The 21,093-nt window shown below is 36.9% G+C and overlaps 1 protein-coding gene across 5 annotated transcripts in view; it reads right to left on the bottom strand.

The window, feature by feature from the left end:
• LOC102147786 (uncharacterized) overlaps positions 1-21,093 on the bottom strand; it is a 165,451-nt gene that overhangs the window by 140,919 nt on the left and 3,439 nt on the right. For 3 of the 5 annotated variants that reach the window (XM_023650884.2, XM_023650885.2, XM_070225345.1), the window contains exon 2: positions 2,265-2,428. The exons of the other annotated variants lie outside the window; for them this stretch is intronic. In XM_023650884.2, coding sequence (XP_023506652.2) covers positions 2,265-2,401 — 137 coding nt within the window. In that variant the 5' untranslated portion in view covers positions 2,402-2,428. The remainder of the gene's footprint in view (positions 1-2,264; positions 2,429-21,093) is intronic. 5 annotated transcript variants of the gene reach the window in all.

Here is a 21,093-nt window from a genome sequence, read left to right as displayed (position 1 = left end):
AGGTGAAAGCAGACCATTAGTTTGTATGCTTGCCAGCAGTTTCCCCCAGTGGAGGCAATGGTCCTGTGAAAAAACACCAGGCTGACAGTCAGGAGGTCCCTCAGCCACGTGAACATAAGCAATCCATTGAGCCATTTATGTTGAATTCCCAATTGAAGTTGGAGAAAATGCCTCGCTTATCTCCTCACATCTTGGCTTTGGTGGAAAAAATGAGGCAATCTCTGAAAGAGCCTTGAGAGCAAAAGCATTAATAAATCAAAAGTATACTTTCTGTGATGACTAGGTACCCGAATCCTGGCTGCAGCCTCATGGAGGTAGAGAACCAGTAACCAACTAGAAAGGGGACAAGCTACTAACCAGGCAATTAGGGAAACAGAAGAAACGCATCCCTTGCCTGCCCTCTTGTCTTCTAATTCTTTGGCATGCTGGGAAACTGGGAGGGTCCTGGCCTTAGAGCCCCACCCCTCTCTTACTCAGATCATGTCTTTCCTGTCAGTTAACCTCAAAGTGTCTGTGAATGACCTAAAAGAGATTGGTGAACATAAGTGGTGTGTACATCAAGCCACGAAAAAGGAGATTCACTCATTTGTTTGTCAACATTATTCATACAGCATACATTCATTCATTTATTCATTCAGCAAGTGTCTATGAAACGCTTAACAACTACAAAGACCTGGGCTTATGGGGGTCAAATGACTAAGACCCAGTCATCCTCCAGATCTCAATAGATTCTTCAGTCTAGCGGGGAATGAGAATGCCAAGGTGATTACCAGGAGAGGACATTTTCCATTTTCCTTGGACTCCAGAACCTGGCAAGCAGAAGGCGCTCAATAAGTATTTGTTGGAGTAATAGATTCTTCTAGGTGCAGTGTTTAGTGGTTTGGGGGAGTAGAAAAATATAGGTATCCAGAGATTTCCCATCACTCTGTCCTAAAAGGGACTTCAGAAAGCCTTTCTTATCGCAATGTATGATGCCACTTGCCTGATGCGCTGATGTTTAAGTTGTAACAGTATCAACTCTTGATCTTTGCATGGTATTTCCTAATTTTCAAAGTGCTTTAACATGCATTATCTCAATTAATCTTTATAAGGTAGTCAAGATACATATTTTTAATCTCTTTTTTCAAATAAAGAAACGAAAGTTGAGAGAAATTATGACTTGCAAGATTCCATTATCCTTTCACTTTATCACACAATCCTCGCTTCATCACACAATCTTTGATTTGCTTCATACAGTCAAGGGCTTTAAACACCAAATTATAAAACACAGTGACCACTGGTTCTACAAAATTGTCTTTGGCGCAAGGTACTAACGCACATATTTCCTGCTGCTTCTCCTGATCTTCCATCCCCAGCCCCCACCGTGCACACTGTGTTTACTCAGCTACGCAACCTAACAGGGTTCTTAAAACTGTTCCTCTTGATCAATTGTGGCAGTAACAGAAACAGAGGGATATGAAGGTCCTGGGTCCATAGACTTGACAGTTAAGGGCTGATCTGGCTACCCCGTTTCTCTAAAGGAATTTGATTGCTATCGTTGGCAGCATTTACCTACAGAATAGCTCCTAGCAGAACATCATCTTGCAGAATTCATCAGCAGGTATCTAATATTATTTCACTTTTGAAATTTCTCATCAAAATCAACGTCAAATTCAGGGCGGCCTGGTGGCGCAGCAGTTAAGTTCGCACGTTCCGCTTCTGGCAGCCGGCCCGGGGTTTGCCAGTTTGGATCCCGGGTGCAGACACGGCACCACTTGGCAAGCCATGCTGTGGTAGGCGTCCCACATATAAAGTAGAGGAAGATGGGCACGGATCTTAGCTCAGGGCCAGTCTTCCTCAGCAAAAAGAGGAGGATTGGCAGCAGATGTTAGCGCAGGGCTAATCTTCCTCAATAAATAAATAAATAAACAAATAAATAAATAAAATTTTTAAAAATCAAGGTCAAATTCAATTAAAATACTATTGGAGGCAATGAGAACTCTTTTCACTGAGTATGATTTGTATACATAATAGCTTCTGAAACTTTAAGACAATGGTATTTGTGAAATGCAAGAGCACTTTTCCATTTTCTTTGGCAGGACATTGCCCCTAAATGCCTTGACAATTCTAGAATACAGGAAAACCTAGGGACAGCAGTCAAGTCTGAGCTTGAGATAATGCCAATCGTCCTAATAAAAAGAAAGAGGGTGGATTGATGGAGATTATGGGGTGAGAGTGAGGGTTAAAAGCCCTGAAGACTCTGCCTTCTCACAGCCACCATTTACCTATAAGCTCGATGAGCTGTTCCCTGAAGAACCTCCTTTTCTTCTATCTCAGACTTCAGTTCAGTCAATCGCACAGCCAGTTCTTTCTCCAACAGCTGGACCCTTTCCGTGGAAGTGATCTTATAAATTTCATCCATGGTTTGTGTTTACTGTTTCTCTGTATCCTTGAAAAAGAAGAGCACAAAGCTTGTGGCTGATCCCTTGGTGACTATTACCCAGTGTATGAAACTTTGTCTATCTTTGTCCAAGAAATCATGTCAACTTTGTGGAAATGCATGCTTTTGCAATGTGAAGAAATAGCCAGACTAGACTGTTGTTGCTTAATGATTTAATTACCATTTAGTAAACAGTAGAGAAAACAAAGCTTAGAATCTCCACTGACCATATTTTTATTCAGCCCAGTTCACCTTCAGCAATGTCTCTGCTCCAGCTTTGACTGTGGGGGTTTATTAAATGGGAATGCATCCCCCTCGCTCAACACCTATAGTTTTCCTAAAGGCTACCGGGGATTACACACCAAATGTTATGAATGGCAGCTATTGTTGACATCTAGTATTGCTTCAACAGGAACAAACAATAGGTGTGTACAGGATCCCTCTACGTGACTAAGGATTTCTCCAGAAACCTTTCTGAAGGCATGAGCTTCTGACCAGGCTGGAGATGCTGAGGGTGGAGAGCCATCTAACCTGATCCTATCCATGCACTTTTGGCTTTGGAAGAAAATAATACTTATGCACTTGAACGTGTTTTCTTAATTTTGAACATATATTTACCATACTGCTTTTACCATTAAATAAAATAGTTGATAACCCTCCCCCATCCCACCCAGTTCACAGCCTGTCAAAAAATTCAACACAATTGTTTCCTAAGTACTTACTGTCAATATTCTAATTAACGACACAGACTAACTGCATGACCCAGAATGGAACCCATGAATTTCAGGAGATTCAGTAGATGATGTGTGTCCTGATGATGCTACTGCTGCCCTTACCCGTCCTGGACAAGTAGGGGTGCAGTCACTCTTAGGCCGCATTAAAGAGGTTTAAAATATTTAAACCTTCCTTTTTTTTCCTTTGATATTTCTAAGATTTTCATATTTTCCTTTCATTTTCTCAAGTTAATCCGCTGCCATCTCAACAAATAATTAAGCTGCAGAGATGCTTTGTGTGGAGGCTTCCTCTGGGAGACTATTTATTCTTTTTATAAATATTAAAAATGGAAATGAGCACCCACGTTCGGTCTAGGTTGCAAACGTGCGGAGTAATAAATCTGTCACGTTTGGCACACTGCTGGAGCTCAATAACACGCACTGTTGTTGTTCTTAGCAAAAGTAAAATGTTGTTATGAAAAGTATTTGCCACTTGGCAGTGTCCTTTCAACTTAGGCAAACAGTTAAACAGCTGCCTTAACAGCTGCTTTCCAACTGGCAGCCAAGAGCAGCAGCAACATAAATTGGCTGATTCTTTTCTGAAGGGATGGACGTTCTGCCTTCATTTCCTGGTTAGTTTCAACACTTCACAGTTCAGAAATGAGAACATTTAATCCTGCACCATTTAGCTTGCTACAGTCAAGTACAGTATTCACAAAATTAGCATAAGGAGGGGTCAGTTTTTGACAACTGTCCATGAAATGGATCCAACCCAGAGGAATCCATGCCTGCGGAGCACTCATGTCTAGCGTTAAAGAGACAAACGGCTATTTATTTTGGGAGAGAGGATAGGGTGGGCTCCATTCATTGAGCATCTACTCTGTGACAGGCAGGCATCGGGTCCTCATTTAAAGTCCCAGAAAAGAGATTCTCGAGAATTGCTTCAATAGTGTTTTTTTTTTTAAAAAAAACTACATTTAATTAACTATTGATGGCAAACATCTTTTATTATGTGTTTAAAAAGTGGTAAAATCTAAGCTCTATGAGAAAGATTAAGATTAGTTTGAGCAGAGTTTGAGGGTGTTCAGTGGGTGGTTAAAGCAGGCTTCAGTGGGGTTAAAGCAGGCATGTTTAGAAAAGAAACATTGTGTAACTTTAGACTGTGCTAGAAAAATGTATAATGCATGTCAAAAACTTCAAAGTTATTACTAAAAGAATAGAAATGCAACCTAGAGCTTCCCAAACAAGTTGGGTGGGAGGTAGGACTAGGTCTTTTAAATCCAAAAGAAGGCAGGAAAAGAGAAAAAACAAGGAGAACAAAAAGAAGTAAGGTCAAATATGTCAGGAATTATAATAAATGTAAATGGACTGAGCCCATACAGCAAAACAAATGAATCAGCACAGCTTTGAGCATTTTAAAAGCCCCTTAAATTTGGTAATGTGATGTGTACCAAAATAAAACAATGATTTTTATTCTAGCAAATACCAGAATTTAAACAGATAAGCAAGCTGGCCCCACATCACCGTGGGGCAATTCGCTCTTCTTCATGAAGAGTTGCACAGATAGATACTCTGTAACTTCCCTGGGTAAACATTTTGATGCTTCGTCATCTTTGATCATCAAAATGTTCTTTCTGTTTGCAAATGAGATTTCTCCTATTTTACATTACACGCCATCTTCTGGATTAGTAGGGTAAGGTTAAGCTGTTTTAACAAGAAGATAGTCATCAATGGCTTAAAGAACAAAATTGTTTAAGTGTGTTTAATGTAACAGTGCTGATGTGGATGTTCCAGGGGAGTGAAGCAGCTCTGTTCCTCGTAGTCATTCAAGGACCCAGGTTCCTTCCAAGTGAGCTTCACCATACCCTAGGCATTGTTCAGACAGACGCATTAGGGTTTTCTCTTCAGTGTGGCTATAGATCGTGACTTTTGGTTGGGTGAGGAGATACAGAAGATAGACACATTTGATGCCTGAATGGAATAACCTGCTTCTACTTCTTGTTTACTGAGAGTTCGGTTTTTTTCTTGAATGGATATTGAACTGTGTCAAATGCTTTTTCTACATCTATTGAGATAATCATGTAATTTACCTCATTTGTTTGTTAATGTGGTGAATTTCACAGATTTTTGATTGTTAATCCAAAACTGCTTTCTTGGAATAAACCCCACTTAGGTATGATTTTTTATCTTTTTTTAAAGAAAAGTGGGCTCGATTTGCATTTATGTTCATAAGAGAAAATGGCCTGTCATTTTCTTATAGTGCTCCTGTCAAGTTTTGGTATCAAGATTATAATGCCCCCTGAAAAACAGTTGTTAAGTGTTCCTTTCTCCTCTATTTTCTGAAAAAGTTTAGGATTGGTATTGTTTCTCCCTTAAATGTTTGGAATAATTCACTTAAGAAATGTCTCAGCCTGAATTTTTCTTTATGGGAGAGTTTTAAAATTACATTCAATTATATTGAATCTGTAATTTATATGTATTTTTATATATTTATAAATATTTATAAATTTATATTTATATTTCTATAAATAGAAAATAATTCATATTTTCTATTTATTCTTGTGTTCATTTTAATAATTTTTTTTCCTGAGGAAGATTTGCATTGAACTAACATCTGTTGCCAATTTTCTTCTTTTTGCTAAGGAAGATTTGTCCTGAGCTAATATCTGTTGTGAATCTTCCTCTTTTTGTATGTGAGCCACCACCAGAGCATGGCCATTGATGAGTGGTGTAGGTCCATGCCAAGGAACCGAACCCAGGCTGCCAAAGTGGAGCACACTGAACTTAACCACTGGGCCACCAGGGCTGGCCCTTAATAAATTTTTTTAAAAGGACATTTCATCTAAGTAGACAATTTTTTTGGCATAAGGTAATTCATAACATCCTTTTACATTTTTAACAGCTTTGTTGAGATGTAATTAACACACCATACAATTAACCCACTGAAAGTATACAATTCAACGATTTTTAATATTCACAGTTGTGCAAGAATCACCACAATCCATTTTAGAACATTTTCATCACCTGAAAAAAGAAAAAGAAAAAGAAAGCCCATATCCATTAGCAGTCACTCCCCAGTTTTCTCTAAGCCATCCCACCCCTAGTAATTGGTAACCACTAATCTACTTTCTATCTCTATAGATTTGCCCATTTTGGAAATTTCATATAAATGGAATCATGCAATATGTGGTCTTCTGTGACTGGCTTCTTTTACTTCCCATGATGTTTTCAAGGTTCATCCATGTTTTGGTAAGTATCATTATATCATTCCTTTCTATGGCTGAATGATATTTCATTGTGTGGTTATACCACATTTTGTTTAGTGGTTCATCAGTTGATGGAAATTTGGCTTTTTTCCACTTTTTGGCTATCATGAATAATGCTGCTATGAACATTCATGTAAAAGTTTTTGCTAGTCTGTTTTCCAAAGCAGCTGTACCATTTTATATTCCCACCTTCAATGTAGGAGAGTTCCAATTTCCCCACATCCTTGTCAACCTTTGTTATCTGGTCTTCTTTTTTTTTCAGTTTAGCCATCCTTATGGATGTGAAGTGGTATCTCATTCTGGTTTTGATTTGCATTTCCCTAATGGTTAATGATGTTGAGTATCTTCTCATATGCTTACTGGTAATTTGTGTATCTTCCTTGTAGAAATGTCTGTTCTCCATTGTTTGCCCATTTTCTAATTGAGTTTTTAATTTTTTTATTGATGAGATGTGAGTTCTTTATATATTCTAGATATATGTCCCTTATCAGATACATGATTTGCAAATATTTTCTCTAATTCTCTGTGTCACCTTTTCACTTTGTTGAAGTTGTTATTTGAAGCCTTTTATCTTTTTGATGTCTATAGGATGTGTAGTGCTGTCTCCTATTACATTCCTGATATTGATAATTTGCTCTTCTCCTTCCAGATCTTGAGATGGATGTTTACATCAATAATTTTTAACCTCTCTTCTAATGTTTGCATTTAAAGCTATAAATTTCTTTCTAAGCATTGTTTTAGCTGCATTACCATTTTGGATATTATGTTTTATTTCTCACTTAAATATTTTCTAATTTGCATTGTGATTTCTTCTTTGACCTGTAAGTTATTTAGAAATGGTTCTGTTTTTCTGTTATTAATTTCTAGTGTGATTCCACTGTGGCCTGAGAATGTACTCTGCATGATTTCAATTTGTTTTAATGTTTTTTGTTTTTTTTTAAAGATTGGCACCTGAACTAACATCTGTTGCCAATCTTCTTCTTTTTTCTTCTTCTTCTCCCCAAAGCCCCCACCTCACCAGTACATGGTTGTATATCCTAGTTGCAGGTCCTTCTGGTTGTGCTATGTGGGACGCCGCCTCAGCATGGCCTAATGAGTGGTGGTAGATCTGCGCCCAGGATCCGAACCAGCGAAACACAGGGCTGCCAAAGCGGAGAGTGGAAACTCAACCACTTGGCCACGGGGCCAGCCCCTTTTGAAAATATTTTAAGCTTGCTTTATGGTCCAACATGGCCTATTTTGGTAAATGTTCCATAAACACTTGAAAAGAATACATATTCTGTTGTTGGGAATACTGTTCTATATGGGTCGATTAGATCAAGTTGGTTCATAACGTTGTTCAAAGCTATTATATCTTTACTGATTCTTTTGTCTGATTTTTATGAGATATTGAGATAGGTGTATTAAAATCTTTGACAATGATTATGGATTTGTCTATTTCTCCTCTTAATTCTGACATTTTAGTTTTATATATTTGAAGCTGTATTATTGGCTGCATACAAACAGGATTGTAAGTTTTTTCATTGAATTGAACCTTTCATCATTATGACGTGTCCCTCTTCATCTCTAGTAATACTTCTTAAAGTCAAATTTTTGTATTAGTAATACAGTCATGCAAGCTTTTTTTTTTTTTTTTTTGCTGAGGAAGATTTTCCCTGAGCTAACATCCATGCTAATCTTCCTCTATTTTGTATGTGGGTCGCTGCCACAACCTGGCTGCCGACAAGTGGTGTAGGTCCACACTGGGGAACTGACCCCAGGCTGCCAAAGTGGAGCATGCTGAACTTAACCACCAGGCCATGGGGCTGGCCCCAAGCTTTTTTATTTTGAGGATTAGAGTTTATATGGTATATCTTTTTAATCCTTTTAAATTATCTGTGTCTTTTTTGTCTCTTAAGTCCAGTCTGAGAATCTTTGTCTTTTAATTGGGGCATTCAGTTCATTTACATTTAAGGTGATTACCGTTATAGTTGGGTTTAAATGCACAATCTTACTACGTATTTTATTCATTTTATTTATTTTCCTATTTGTGCCATCTATTCTTTGTTTCTTTATTCCTCCTCTCCTTCATTACTTTGGATTAATCAAGTATTTTTATTATTCTGTTTTACCTCTTCTATTAGGTATTTAATTATACCTGTTTGTTTTCTTTTGGTAGTTCTCTAGAGTAGTGGTTCTCAACTTTAGTGTGCATCAGAATCACATAGAGGACTTGCTCAAACATAGGTTTCTTGGCCCAACCTCCAAAGGTGCTGACTTAGTAGGTCTGGAGGAGGCTGGAGAATTTTTGCTTCTAACAAATTCCCAGATGATGCTTATGCTGCTAGTCAAAGGACCACACTTTGATAAGCACTCCTCTAGATTACAATAAGCGTCTTTGACTTATTACAGCCTACCTTAAACTAGCATTTTTTTAACGACTGTCCAAAGAATAAAAACCTTACAATGATTAAAGTCCACTTCCCTCCTTCCTACAACTCATGCAACTGATTTTTACTGTACTTCTTCATATAAACTCCACAATACATTTTATTTTTTCTGCTTTGAAAGTCAACTGAAGGTTTTTACCCACATATTTATCTTTTCTGCTGCTCTTCTTTCCTGAAGAGCCATGCTTCCAGTTGGGTTCATTTTCGTTTAGCCTGAAAAACTTCCTTTAGTATTTTTTATAGTGATGGTCTGCTGCTGCTGAATTCTCTCAGCTTTTATTTGTCTGAATAAGTCTTTAGTTTACTAGGATTTCTAAAGGATATTTTAATCAGGTATAAAATTGACAGTTTTTTTTCTTTCAGCACTTTAAATGTCTTTTAATTGTCTTTTGGCTTCCACAATTTCAGTCAGAAAATCAGTCATCTGTCTTCCTGTTGCTTTTTTAGAAAGTGATGTCTTGTTTTCTCTTGCTGCTTTTAAGATTTTATCTCTGTCTTTCAGCAGTTCAGCTATGATATACTTTTGGTTTCCTTTGTATATATCCTTGCTGTGTATTGGGGTTCACTGAGCTTCCTCAATGTTTGGGCTGATGTCTGTCATCAATTTTGGGAATATCTTGACTTTATATCATTTCAAATATGGCATCTGACCCATACTCTTTCATTTTTATCGTTCTGTGACTCTAATTAAACATATGTTTGATTGCTTGACTGTATTCCACATGTGTCTCATACTTGGTTTTATTCTTTCCATTCTTTTAGTTTCTGTGCTTCTTTGGATATTTTTCTATTTATCTGTCCCCAAGTCCACTAACTCTACTTTTTGCTCAGTCTAAGATACCGTTAAAACTATCCAACGAATTCTCAATTTTAGCTATTGTATTTTTAAACTCTATAATGCATATTTTATTATTTTTATAGATTCCATTTCTGGCAAAATTATTCACCATTTTGTCCATCTTTTCCTCTGCTTCCTTGCACATACATATGATAATTATTTTAAAGTCCTTGTCTGCTAATTTCAACATCTGGACCATCTATGGGTCTGTTTTCACTATGTGTGTTTTGTCTTATCCCTCACATTTCCCTGCCCATTCTCGAGTCTTATAATTTATCATATGCTATATTTGATATAAAAAAGAACCAACGGTACTGATAATGATGTTATTTTCCTTCTTAAATTTTCTCCCTTTCTTCTGTGGGATACATAATTTGAAGGACTGATCACCTCAATCCCATCAGGAATTGACTCAATTAGGGCTGAACTCTGGTTTTAGCTAGACTCTCTACCTCTTCTTTGTCCTTTTTCCTCAGGTGTGGCCCACTTGGACTTTTGATTGATAGCTTTCAGCCCTTAAACACTATATGAGATTCAGTTCTGCCCTGTAGAGGTTTTAATTTAGCTCATTAGCCTCCTGACTCATGCAGCTCCAAAATCTGGAAAAACGTCTTGAGAAGGAAATTGGCCAGGTGTTTCAGGCTGGTTCCCTGTCTCTGGTGGGATTTTGTATGCTGAGCACTGTGCACAGACTTTACTCTGCCTTTGCAATCCAGCTTCTTTCTTGGGTATGGCCTTCTGAGGCTTTTGATTGACAGCTGAGCTTTTCTCTTTCTTCTCATCCCTGAAATTCTGTCCTTCGAAGGTTTTGAGCTTAATCTCCCATCACCAAGTTCAATATCTGGCAAAAACTTGAGAGAAAGATCTGTCATCTGTTTGATGCAGTCCCTCTCTCGAGCAGTAATTCATCTCCTAAGCACCACAAGACTGCTGGTTTTATTGTGCCTTTCTGGACCAGTTCTCTAGTCTCTCTTATACTCCAGCATTCAGCAAATATCCAGTGGTATATTCCAGACTTCAAATCTGTCATGCCTGCATCCACAGCCTTCAAAAACTCACCTGCTTCTCTTTGTCCCTGTAGAGTCCCTATGCCAAAAACAGAGTCACTGTGACCAGAATTGGCAAATGCTCTAAGGAATAAAACAGCCAGGATTGTCAACTCACCCAGCAGGGCTCTTCCCTTTCTGGAATTTTTGTTCTTCTAGTCTTTGTTGTGTTTATAACTTTTCAGTGACTTTAAACATATGACTTTGTAATTTATCTGTTTTAGTGGGAGCATCACCTTTCTATTAAATCTTGCCTGAAGTAAAAGTCTTGATACTTACTTGAGAAGTACTACATACAATGTACTCTGATATTTTCCACTCTGTTTCATTAAAAACAAATTCCTGGTCACAACCCACTCTTAATCAATGTCAGGATCCACTATGAATCACAACCCACATTTTGAGAAAAACTGGTCTCATAGATCTTTGGGGAAAACCAAGGTGTTTGGCTGTTTGGAAAAGGCTTATCTAAGGGATATGGATTATATGAAACTCAATCCTTTTAGTATCATACAAATTCTTTTTTGTTTGTTTTTATTGAAGAAGAAGATTAGCCCTGAGCTAACATCCATGCCTATCCTCCTCTACTTTATATGTGGGACGCCTACCACAGCATGGTGTGCCAAGCCGTTCCATGTCCGCACACGGGATCCAAACCAGCAAACCCCAGCCACTGAAGCGGAACGTGCTCACTCAACCGCTGCATCACCGGGCCGGCCCCAAAGTATTATACAAATTCTTGAAGTGTGGAATTCTGCCTCTATTCTTCCTTGAGGTCTGACAAAGTCAGCTTTTGCATCCAATTTAACTTCTCACTGAGATGACTTGGCAAATTTAATTTTATTCTACCCCTTCTCTCCAGTCTTCTTTGTCACACAAAATGAAATTTTCATGATTTGTCTTAGTCAGTAGTATTATAACCCCATAAATTCTAAGTTTCTATTATTTTGTCCACAAAGATATGACAATTTCTTTCAAGAAAAAATAAAAAATATCCCTGTTCTCCAAATTACCTCCCTCAAACTTTGGTTTTTCCTCCTGGATTGGTATGTCTTTCACCATAAGTAATAATAAACTACCTCAGTATTTGTTCATGGAAGGATTTTTAACTAGCAAGGACCAAAAGCAGCATGTGTGGAAGCAAAACTGACATATTGCTTTGCTGCTGTTATCAGTAAGTGTGTACATCATAATCGGAAAATGAAACAACTTGCACCGTGAGAGAAGTAAAACAAGCAAACAAAACCAGAGTCACTGCGCCTAGTTCACTGTCCCAAAAGAATCCTTAAGTTTTATTTATGTCACTGACTCTGATAAAAGCTACTTTATCACCAACTTTTGCAATGTCAATAGCTGAAGATTTATGATAAACTTTGTGTCTGAGAAGCATGTGAGAAAATTACTATCTTTTCTACCATGAACAGATTACTTGGTAATGTTGGTAATTTTTTCCCTCCTCTTTTGCATTTTTCACTTGATGAACCAGTTCTTCTAAAACTTGGAGTTTCTTGCGAACTTTTCTTGGAACTAAACCTTTCTTTTCTAAATGCTTTGTCTCATTATTCCTTTGAGCATTCTATCGATCCTATCAAGATTTTACGTATTTATTTCCCAGAGGTGTGTTTCTCACCTGCCAGAGCCAAGTAAACTGCATTGTCCATTAAGAGAAACTCAACGGCCCTTTGAGGTGTATCTTTTTCCAGTCCCAGGGTGAATCTCCTATAGCAATAAGGTTCTAATCTAGTTGATTCTATTTCTTTTCTTACTCTTTAGGTTTGTGTTTCTAGGTTTTCGTTTTCTGATTAAGTCTGGTTTTCATGCTGGTTCTGATTTGTACACACTTATTTCTCCTTTGGTAGCAGCAACATTGAAAATATAGTTTTTAATGGTCTGTTGGTTTTTGTGCGGTAACAAAAAGTTATCTGATTGTATTTTATGTTTGTCTTGAGGATTCTGTTATCTCTTTTCATCGGAGATACATCTTTCCTTTGCCTCTGGGTCTTGAGACAGTGGTTTAGTCAAACTGACAACTGGCTTCTCTCCTAGGTTGGGAAGTTGCTCATATCACTCCCCATAGTACTGATTTATTTTATTGTTGTCTGACCTTTGACAAAAACTCTAAGTTGTTTTTTACGTTGCGTGCCATTCTGAGTTCAAATCAATTAAAAAAGAAATATTCCTGTGCCCACTGGAATGGAGAGCAGACACTGGAGATCTGGAGATGCTACCATTAGCCGATGAATTTTTCATACTTTGATTACATTTGATCCATTTGTGGCTAATGATATAAAACTAAGGTTGTTGGCTCCTTTTGTGTATTTTTAAAAAGCCTTTTTTCCTCTTCAAAAAAGAAGGCATAGCTTTTTACCACAGTCTGTTTACAATTATAAACTTTCTCTGAAGCCAACTTTCACCCTCCCTCAGGACATTATGGGAGATTAATGAGTCAGAAAAGTTGTCATTTGAACACACCATATAGGGATCTCTAATTCCAACAGATTTGCCATCCAAGAAAACAAAATATACACCATGAATAAAATTTTAAATTGTTTTTACATGGTTTTAGAGAAAAGGGTAGAGACTTTAAAGAAGGTTTTGCTTGGTTTTTATAACCATTCTACAAATGAGCCCGAATTTGTGATGGAATGAGAACAATTACTTTTGGCTTGCCTGGAACTTCATGATGCCTGCAAGAAATCCAAAAAGGTCTAGGTGCATAACTTTTACTCTCTCTCCTTTCAAAAGAAAATAGGAAAGCATAAATACACAAATGAGCCAGGTAAAGATGTGAGAAAGAGCTCAGTGTCCAAAAATAAGGTTTAATAAACCTAAAGTTGTGTCGCCAGCTCAACCCACAATCTGACTGGACAAGTACTACAAAAACAGCATATACACAAAGTGGGAGAATTCCAGCTATAAACTCTCCAGAGTTCCTGTCACAGCTTTCCCAGAAGACTAATATGATTCATCTGGTAAGTGAGGTATATATTTTCTGAGCACCTTTGCCTATTTCTGAAGCAGTGGTCATCAGCCGGGGGTAATCGTGATCCTTTTCTGCCCTGGGGACACTTGGTAATATCTAGAGACATTATTGCTTGTCACAGTTGTGTGTGTGGGGGATGCTGTTGGCATCTAGTGAGTAGAGGCCAGGGATCCTAACCATCCTACAATGCACAGGATAGCCTTCCCAGACAAAAATTCTCTGCTCAAGGGGCCGGCCAGTGGCCGAGTGCTTAAGTTTGTTTACTCTGCTGTGCCGGCCCAGGGTTTCGCCGGTTTGGATCCTGGGCACGGACATGGCACCGCTCTCAGGCCATGTTGAGGCGGCGTCCCACATGCCACAACTAGAAGGACCTGCAACTAAGATATACAACTATGTACGAGGGGGATTTGGGGAGATAAAGCAGAAAAAAAAAAAAGAAGATTGGCAGCAGTTGTTAGTTCAGGTGCCAATCTTTAAAAAAAAAAAAAAAAAAAAAATCTGCTCAAAATGTCAATAGTGCCGAGGTTGAGAAACCCTGCTCTGATGAAAACTTAACTAGATTATAAAGTCTCTTAAACTTAATTGAACTCCTTTTTTGATTGGCTTATAGAAACTGTTAAACACTTTTATAAATTTAAAATAAGAGAACTCAAGAATTTTTAGAAAAAGAAGAAAATATTGAACTTTCATTGCTTTAAGTCTGCTGGTTCTTAAAGAAAAATTTCTCTTAATGAAGCCTATATGCAGAAGAAAAACAACTTTTAGCTATGAGTTTTTAAGTTAATAGCCTTGTTTACAAGTTGACAGGTAACAAAATGCAAACTGATAGCCAAGAGAAAAATATAAAGAAAGCTTTAGTACTTTTAAACAAAATTTGAAGAGCTCTTGAATACTTAGTATGAAAAATAAAAACGTTCAAGTAATTATATTCCTAATCAAGGTGAATCTTTGGACAAATTAGACTAGTTTAATAATGCTGCTTTCAAATAGCTAAGTGTCTCCTTCCTGATTTTGTTACAATGTGAATTTAAATGTAGCATACCATTCTAACCTATGCAAGACTTGAGTTTGTTTTTTCATGGGAAGCTTAACTAGTTAAAACTTTATAGAAATGTTTCTAATTCCTAAACTAATATTAAATTGAGTTAGCCATTTAATTAATAATCTTTGAATATAAATTATAATATCTAAGCAAGTCATTTACAGAGAATGAAATAAATACTAGGTCAACAAACATAATTTGACATACCCTTGGCTTTTATTTTTATGCGTTGTAAGTGACCATCAATTAATAGGTTGAAAGGATTTATATGAAAAACGGAGATATGTTGGTATATATGTTTTTTTTAAAGAAATGTAAAAGAATATTTGTGTGTCTGTCAAGAGGTATTTATGCAAAATAATGAATTTTTTTTTCTATCATGGGAAAAGATGTCTTAAAGTAAAATTGTCTGGATGTGCCAGAATGTGAAAGAAAATATTAAAAGACAAATTTCAGGGTGTACAACAGGTTCTAGAAGATATGAGGGGAAATGGACTTCATCTTGGTTTATAAAATCTGCAAATAATAAATTTGAAAGAAGCATAAAAATGTATTAACTCATTTTATAAAGTTCTAGATGAATTTATTCATAAGATGGAAAAAGACTTGTGAATTCTAATCTATAAAATATGGATGGCATCCAAAAAGAATAAAAGTAGAATTTGGATTTCCTTTCTGTTGAATTGACTCTGAACAAAAAGCATTTAAAAGGTATTTAGTGCCCAAATAGCAGAGACTTCTTATATGGCCAAAATACTCTTGGAAGTCTAGCATTTTGTGCTTTTGTCATAGCCTTGAACTATTTTTTTTTTTTAAAGATTATATTTTTTCCTTTTTCTCCCCAAAGCCCCCCAGTACATAGTTGTATATTCTTCGTTGCGGGTCCTTCTAGTTGTGGCATGTGAGATGCTGCCTCAGCGTGGTTTGATGAGCAGTGCCATGTCCGCGCCCAGGGTTCAAACCAACGAAACACTGGGCTGCCTGCAGTGGAGTGCGCGAACTTAACCACTGGGCCACGGGGCCAGCCCTGATAGCCTTGAACTATTTTTTAAAAATTTTTATTTATTTATTTTTTTAGGAAGATTAGCCCTCAGCTAACATCTGCTGCCAATCCTCCTCTTTTTGCTGAGGAAGACTGGCCCTGAACTAACATCTGTGCCCATCTTCCTCTACTTTGAACTATTTTTTTTTTAACAAAAGTTCCTCATCTTTGAAAAAGTTCCTAATTAATATCATTGCTTGATGCCTAGTTTATTTTAAATATTCCCTGTAACCTTTTTTCTTTAATCACTTACTCATATCTTTTCTCCTCTGATAACATTTTTGATATTGCATTTCCCAAATTCAGCCCCCAAATTCAGAATAATGAAATGTTACTATGGTCTTCTACATCAAAATTGTTTTTGGGGTCTCCCAAACAGCTGCTAGGCAGCTACAAAGGTTTGTTCATTTATCCCATAAAAGGAGAGATGCTAAAAATAATTAGATATGTTTGGTATACTCTAGACTTTTTATTAGCTCAAAACTACTGTAAAAGTCATCTTGCTTACCATGTCCTCAATATGAAAAGAACTTGCAAATCAGTAAGAGGAGTTTAATCTAAGTTAATTACATTTAAGTAAAATGTATTAATACAATATAAAATAAAGATTTTTTTAGCAATTGTGTGACTTGCAGGTTGGAGAGAAGTATACTCATGTTTATATACAAAGATTGGCACAATAACTATTTTAAAAAATTGATTTTTTAAAGGAATATTTCGTTCCTAGGTGATAATCCCAAAATATTTTATGGTATACATTAAAAGAACCTGGAGATTTTAATTTTTCCTCTCAGGGTAATTACTGACTAAATCCTTATAAAATGATTATATGTTATTTTAGAAAAAAAAGGATTCCACTCTCCACTATTCTAGTGTTCTTGGCTATTACAATTAATCTGAACCACTGAGACTTGTCATCCACAGTTTCTGCTTTTTCCATAATTATGTTTGCCTAAAGTCCCTAGTATAAGCTACAGACGAGAAAGTCTTCTGGGAGAAACATGAAGAGTCAAAGCCTCAGTAAAGACTTTTACTGTACTCAGAACTGTTGGCTCTACAGGAAGTAGCCTCATGGAAACAAACTTTTCAGCATAAGCTGATATCAGCATGATAAACAGATACCTGTCAGATTCCCAAAAGATAGAGTCAGGATTTCTAGGATTCTTTAAATCTAGAAGTAGATGACTCCCTGAAATTGTTTGTTTCACTTCAAATCAGAAAAACAAGAATTACTTACCAGGGACTAAATGAGTTAATTATGGCAAGTGTCCTATTCCTGTTTTTTATTTTTTGAGGAAGATTAGCCCTGAGCTAAGTGCTGCCAATGCTACTCTTTTTGCTGAGGAAGACTGGCCCTGAGCTAACATTCATGCCCATCTTCCTCTACTTTATACGTGGGACGCCCACCACAGCATGGTGTGCCAAGCAGTGCCATGTCCGCATCCGGATGGGAATCAGCGAACCCCAGGCCGCTGAAGCTGAACATGCACACTTAACCGCTGCGCCACCGGGTGGCCCGGCCAAGTGTCCTATTTCTAATGGATATATAAGAAAAATTCCTTCCTTCTTTATTTAGAACTCTCTATTGGCTATACTTGCATGAACTGCAATGAAACATTTTTTAAATGGTATCATGTTCCAGCTGACCCTTTAGAATTCAGAAAAAAATTCTATGAAAATTCTTAATACAGCTTTTAAGTAATACATATCAAGACAACAAAAAAATAATGATTCTGGATAAAATGACAAAAAACACAAAAGTATCCCCCAAAATGGTAAAAATGGTTAAGTATTACACAAAATGCCTCTACTTTTCATAGCTGTGTAGCTATTTTTGCATACGTTCAATAAAAATTTGTTCTCCTTTGTATCAGGCAGTAATTAAAAAATCGCTTTTGTAACCACGGTGATGCCCTAAATCTCATTAAACTAGATATGGCATGCCCATTATTACAACAAAGGTCCAAGCGTCTTGGTCAAGGTGAATTGGCTGATTCTTGGTCTCTAATCTCAGTATATGAGCTGACAGGAGAAATATCTTACATATTGACAAGAGATTTTCACAGAGTGGGGTACATGGGGTAACTACTCTGATTCAAAACTGATTGGGCTCAAACTAAAAAAAAAGCCTGACTTTGGCCTGTCAAAGATACAGCGTACATCTGCTTTAACCATTAAAGAATGCGCTATCTTAAGAACGCATACTCCCCCTCCTACGCCCTATTGGCAACATCATATTGGTAACGCCTGTATTAGTACTCCTAAAATAAGTTGCCTTTCCCAACATCAGGGTCATGTTGACCTGCTATATTGCAACTAAATACCTTTTTGCAATTGATGAAAATGTATCCCGCATGTGTTTAATGTACGTTCTTTGTTCTAAAAAGATAGAAGACTGTAAGGAAAACCATGTTTCTCCAGAACTATTTCTTCCTTTCTAGAAAAGGCTTTCCAGCGTTATATTCCTCAGTTTGGTTCAAGTTAAACTCACCTCTCTCTTATCTGTAGAATGGTTACTGGCTATTTTGTGTCTACAATATAGAAGTAGTGTCACATGGCTAGTTTTATTAACCCGATTACAGGAAGGTTTTTGTGCACTAAGCATAACCTTTATCATGCTTATACAATAAAACTGACCAAATAAAACAAAACATTAAAGTAATGACACCGCGTCAGAAAATCACTAAGCAAATTTATGTGGTCAAAGCCATGCCTTAGGAGGAAATTTGGAAGCAAAATTGACACCTTATCCAGATGGGTAAGCAATGCACTTCACTCTCCAGAGTCAGAAAACAAAATAAAAAACACTGTGCAGTAAAGGATTAACACAGCATGCCTAGGTTGTGCAAACCTTTCACATTCCAAAGAAAGGTTTGGCTCTTGCTCAGCTCCTAGGAGATAAGGACCTTTAAGCCCTTGGAATATCCTGCCCGATAAGAATATTTTTATTTACCTGGGGGCCTTAGGCCCTGCCAGATAGTCTATGCTAACAATGTGATTTATGATGGGGGCCTTGGGCCATTTGCTATCAGCTTGACCTTTAGAGGGGCTGGAGACTGAAGCTCAGCCACATAGGCAGTCAGTTATGTGACCAGCCCACAGTAAAGAACCTGGATGCCAAGGCTTGGAGGAGCTTCCCTGGTTGGCAATACTCCAAGTATATCATCACACATTGTTGCTAGGAGAATTAAGTGCTGCCTGCATGACTTTACGGAAGAGGACAACTGGGAGCTCACGCCTGCTGCTTCCTGGACTTGACCCTATGTTCCTCTTTCAGTTGCTTATTTAAATCTGTATCTTTTCACTGTAATAAACTATAACCGTGAGTATAACAGCTTTTCTGAATTCTACGTATCCTTTTAGTGAATCATTGAACCCAAAGGTGGTCTTGGGGACCCCTTTAAATAAAGTAGCATCAGGCACAAAAGTTGCCCTGCTTGGTTCTTGTTTCCCAAGTAAATGAAACCTTGAGTCTTTCCTGTAAGTTACTCTCTAACAAAAACAACTATATCCCTGATTTTGGCAATGCTGATGTCTGAAGATATGTGATGACTTTTTTGGATATGACAATTATGTGAGAAAACTGTTTTCTACCTTGAATAAAGTAACTGTAAACTTGGTGATGTGGGTAATTTTGTAGGTTGTTTTTTTCCTTTACATATTTGCCAGATTTTTAATTTGATGAGGTTGGCCTTCTAAAGCTTGGACTCCCTGGCAAATCTTCTTTGCATATAAACTTTTCTTTTCTAAATGCTTTAGTCTCTGAGTGGTTTATGTTTTATTTTAGCAGGCAGTAGTTTGAACCAATAGTACTTTAGTAGACTAGTTAAGAGAATCAAACTCTACTTTTCTTGTAGCATATCCATATAGGATGCTCTGAGAATTAGAAATCACAGGCAAATATTTTACTCAAATAACAAAGGCACAGCTCTCCCTTTACTTGCGAGCTATACTGTACAAGAACAAAGAGAAAAGGACCCTCTCTGAAAATTTAGCTTAGGTGTCCAGTATTTAAATCATATCACCAGAGTGAATCAAAGTGTGTAACACTGATAGAAATTCTCCCACGTTTACCCAACAGAGGAGCTATATACATGAAATCATAGAATAAGGTTTTAAAAGACCAGTTTCTTTCGAGATTAAAGCAAAAGCAAAAATTCTTAACCTAAAAATGACTTCCTTTAACTCTGGTACTGAATTTCCCAGCTTTAAATTTGTAGCTTAGCTTATTCTTGGAAAAATGAAGGTAATAATGCTTTTTATATTGTGTTCAAGCATTCACTATTTAATATATTAATAGTGCTATTCTCTCACATGTATTACATATTTTGGATTTAGCTATCTCTGAAAAATAATTTTTAAAGTATTAAAGACACTTTTTCTTTTGCTAGAAATCATAAACTACAAAACCATAAATGTTCCATGGAATTCTCAGGAGTGTTTTTAAATTTAATTTTAAATGGGTTTCCTGTGTACCAATATGATTTATGTTTTAAATAACACACTTGTAAAGTTAAAAGGACCTACAGTGATGAAAAGTGAAATACTTTCCAATTCAGCAAGAAGATTCTGGACAACTGCCCTGTAAACATCGATCTTATATTTCAGTCAAGAAATGATTCACATTCTGTACTAGCTCAGTAATAGATTTTTCTGAGAAATACCCTACAAGTCAAGGTACATTTAACTTCAAGGAAAACTAAACACTTTCCAAGGTTTTTCAGAATTTACCCTAAAATTTACTTAATCAGATTAAGCAAAATTAGGTCAAAAATATATTATTTTAGCTTTGACTAGAAGGTCTGGCTCACTTTACAATCCTCTTTTCATAAAGATTAAAATCTTTATTTAAGCAAATTGAATAATTTATAGTGGAAGCAAATTTAATAATTCGTAGTGGTGACTAACCTTGTACAAGTGGGTAGTATCCCATTATAATGAACATCATTCCAATGTTCATTTCCCCATGGCACTTCTTCCTATGTTCTGACCACAGCCAGAGCTGATACGGCCATGATAAAATACACTGAACAGGACATCAAAAGTCAAAGAAATACAGCCTCTCAGAGAGTAGTTACTTTATTTAAGGAAGCCATTTTTCAAGTAAGATACTTACATACCCTACTCGCTCATTTAAAAGTATTCAATCAGGTCTATTGCTCAGTAAAATGACATGTTTTTGAAGAGTGCCGCACTGGTGGTATATCAGGTTTTTAATTTTTTTAGTGCTGTTGACTGTTGCTGCTCAGAGTAGGTCAATGGATAAATCTTTGCTCATTTCAGATTCAAGACATGCACATAGTTTTCCCCCCACA

The sequence above is a fragment of the Equus caballus genome, chromosome 10, assembly GCF_041296265.1.
Source record: "Equus caballus isolate H_3958 breed thoroughbred chromosome 10, TB-T2T, whole genome shotgun sequence".
NCBI lineage: Eukaryota > Metazoa > Chordata > Mammalia > Perissodactyla > Equidae > Equus > Equus caballus.
The sequence above is the reverse complement of the archived record's forward strand: the minus strand, read 5'-3'. Positions and strand labels throughout refer to the sequence as shown.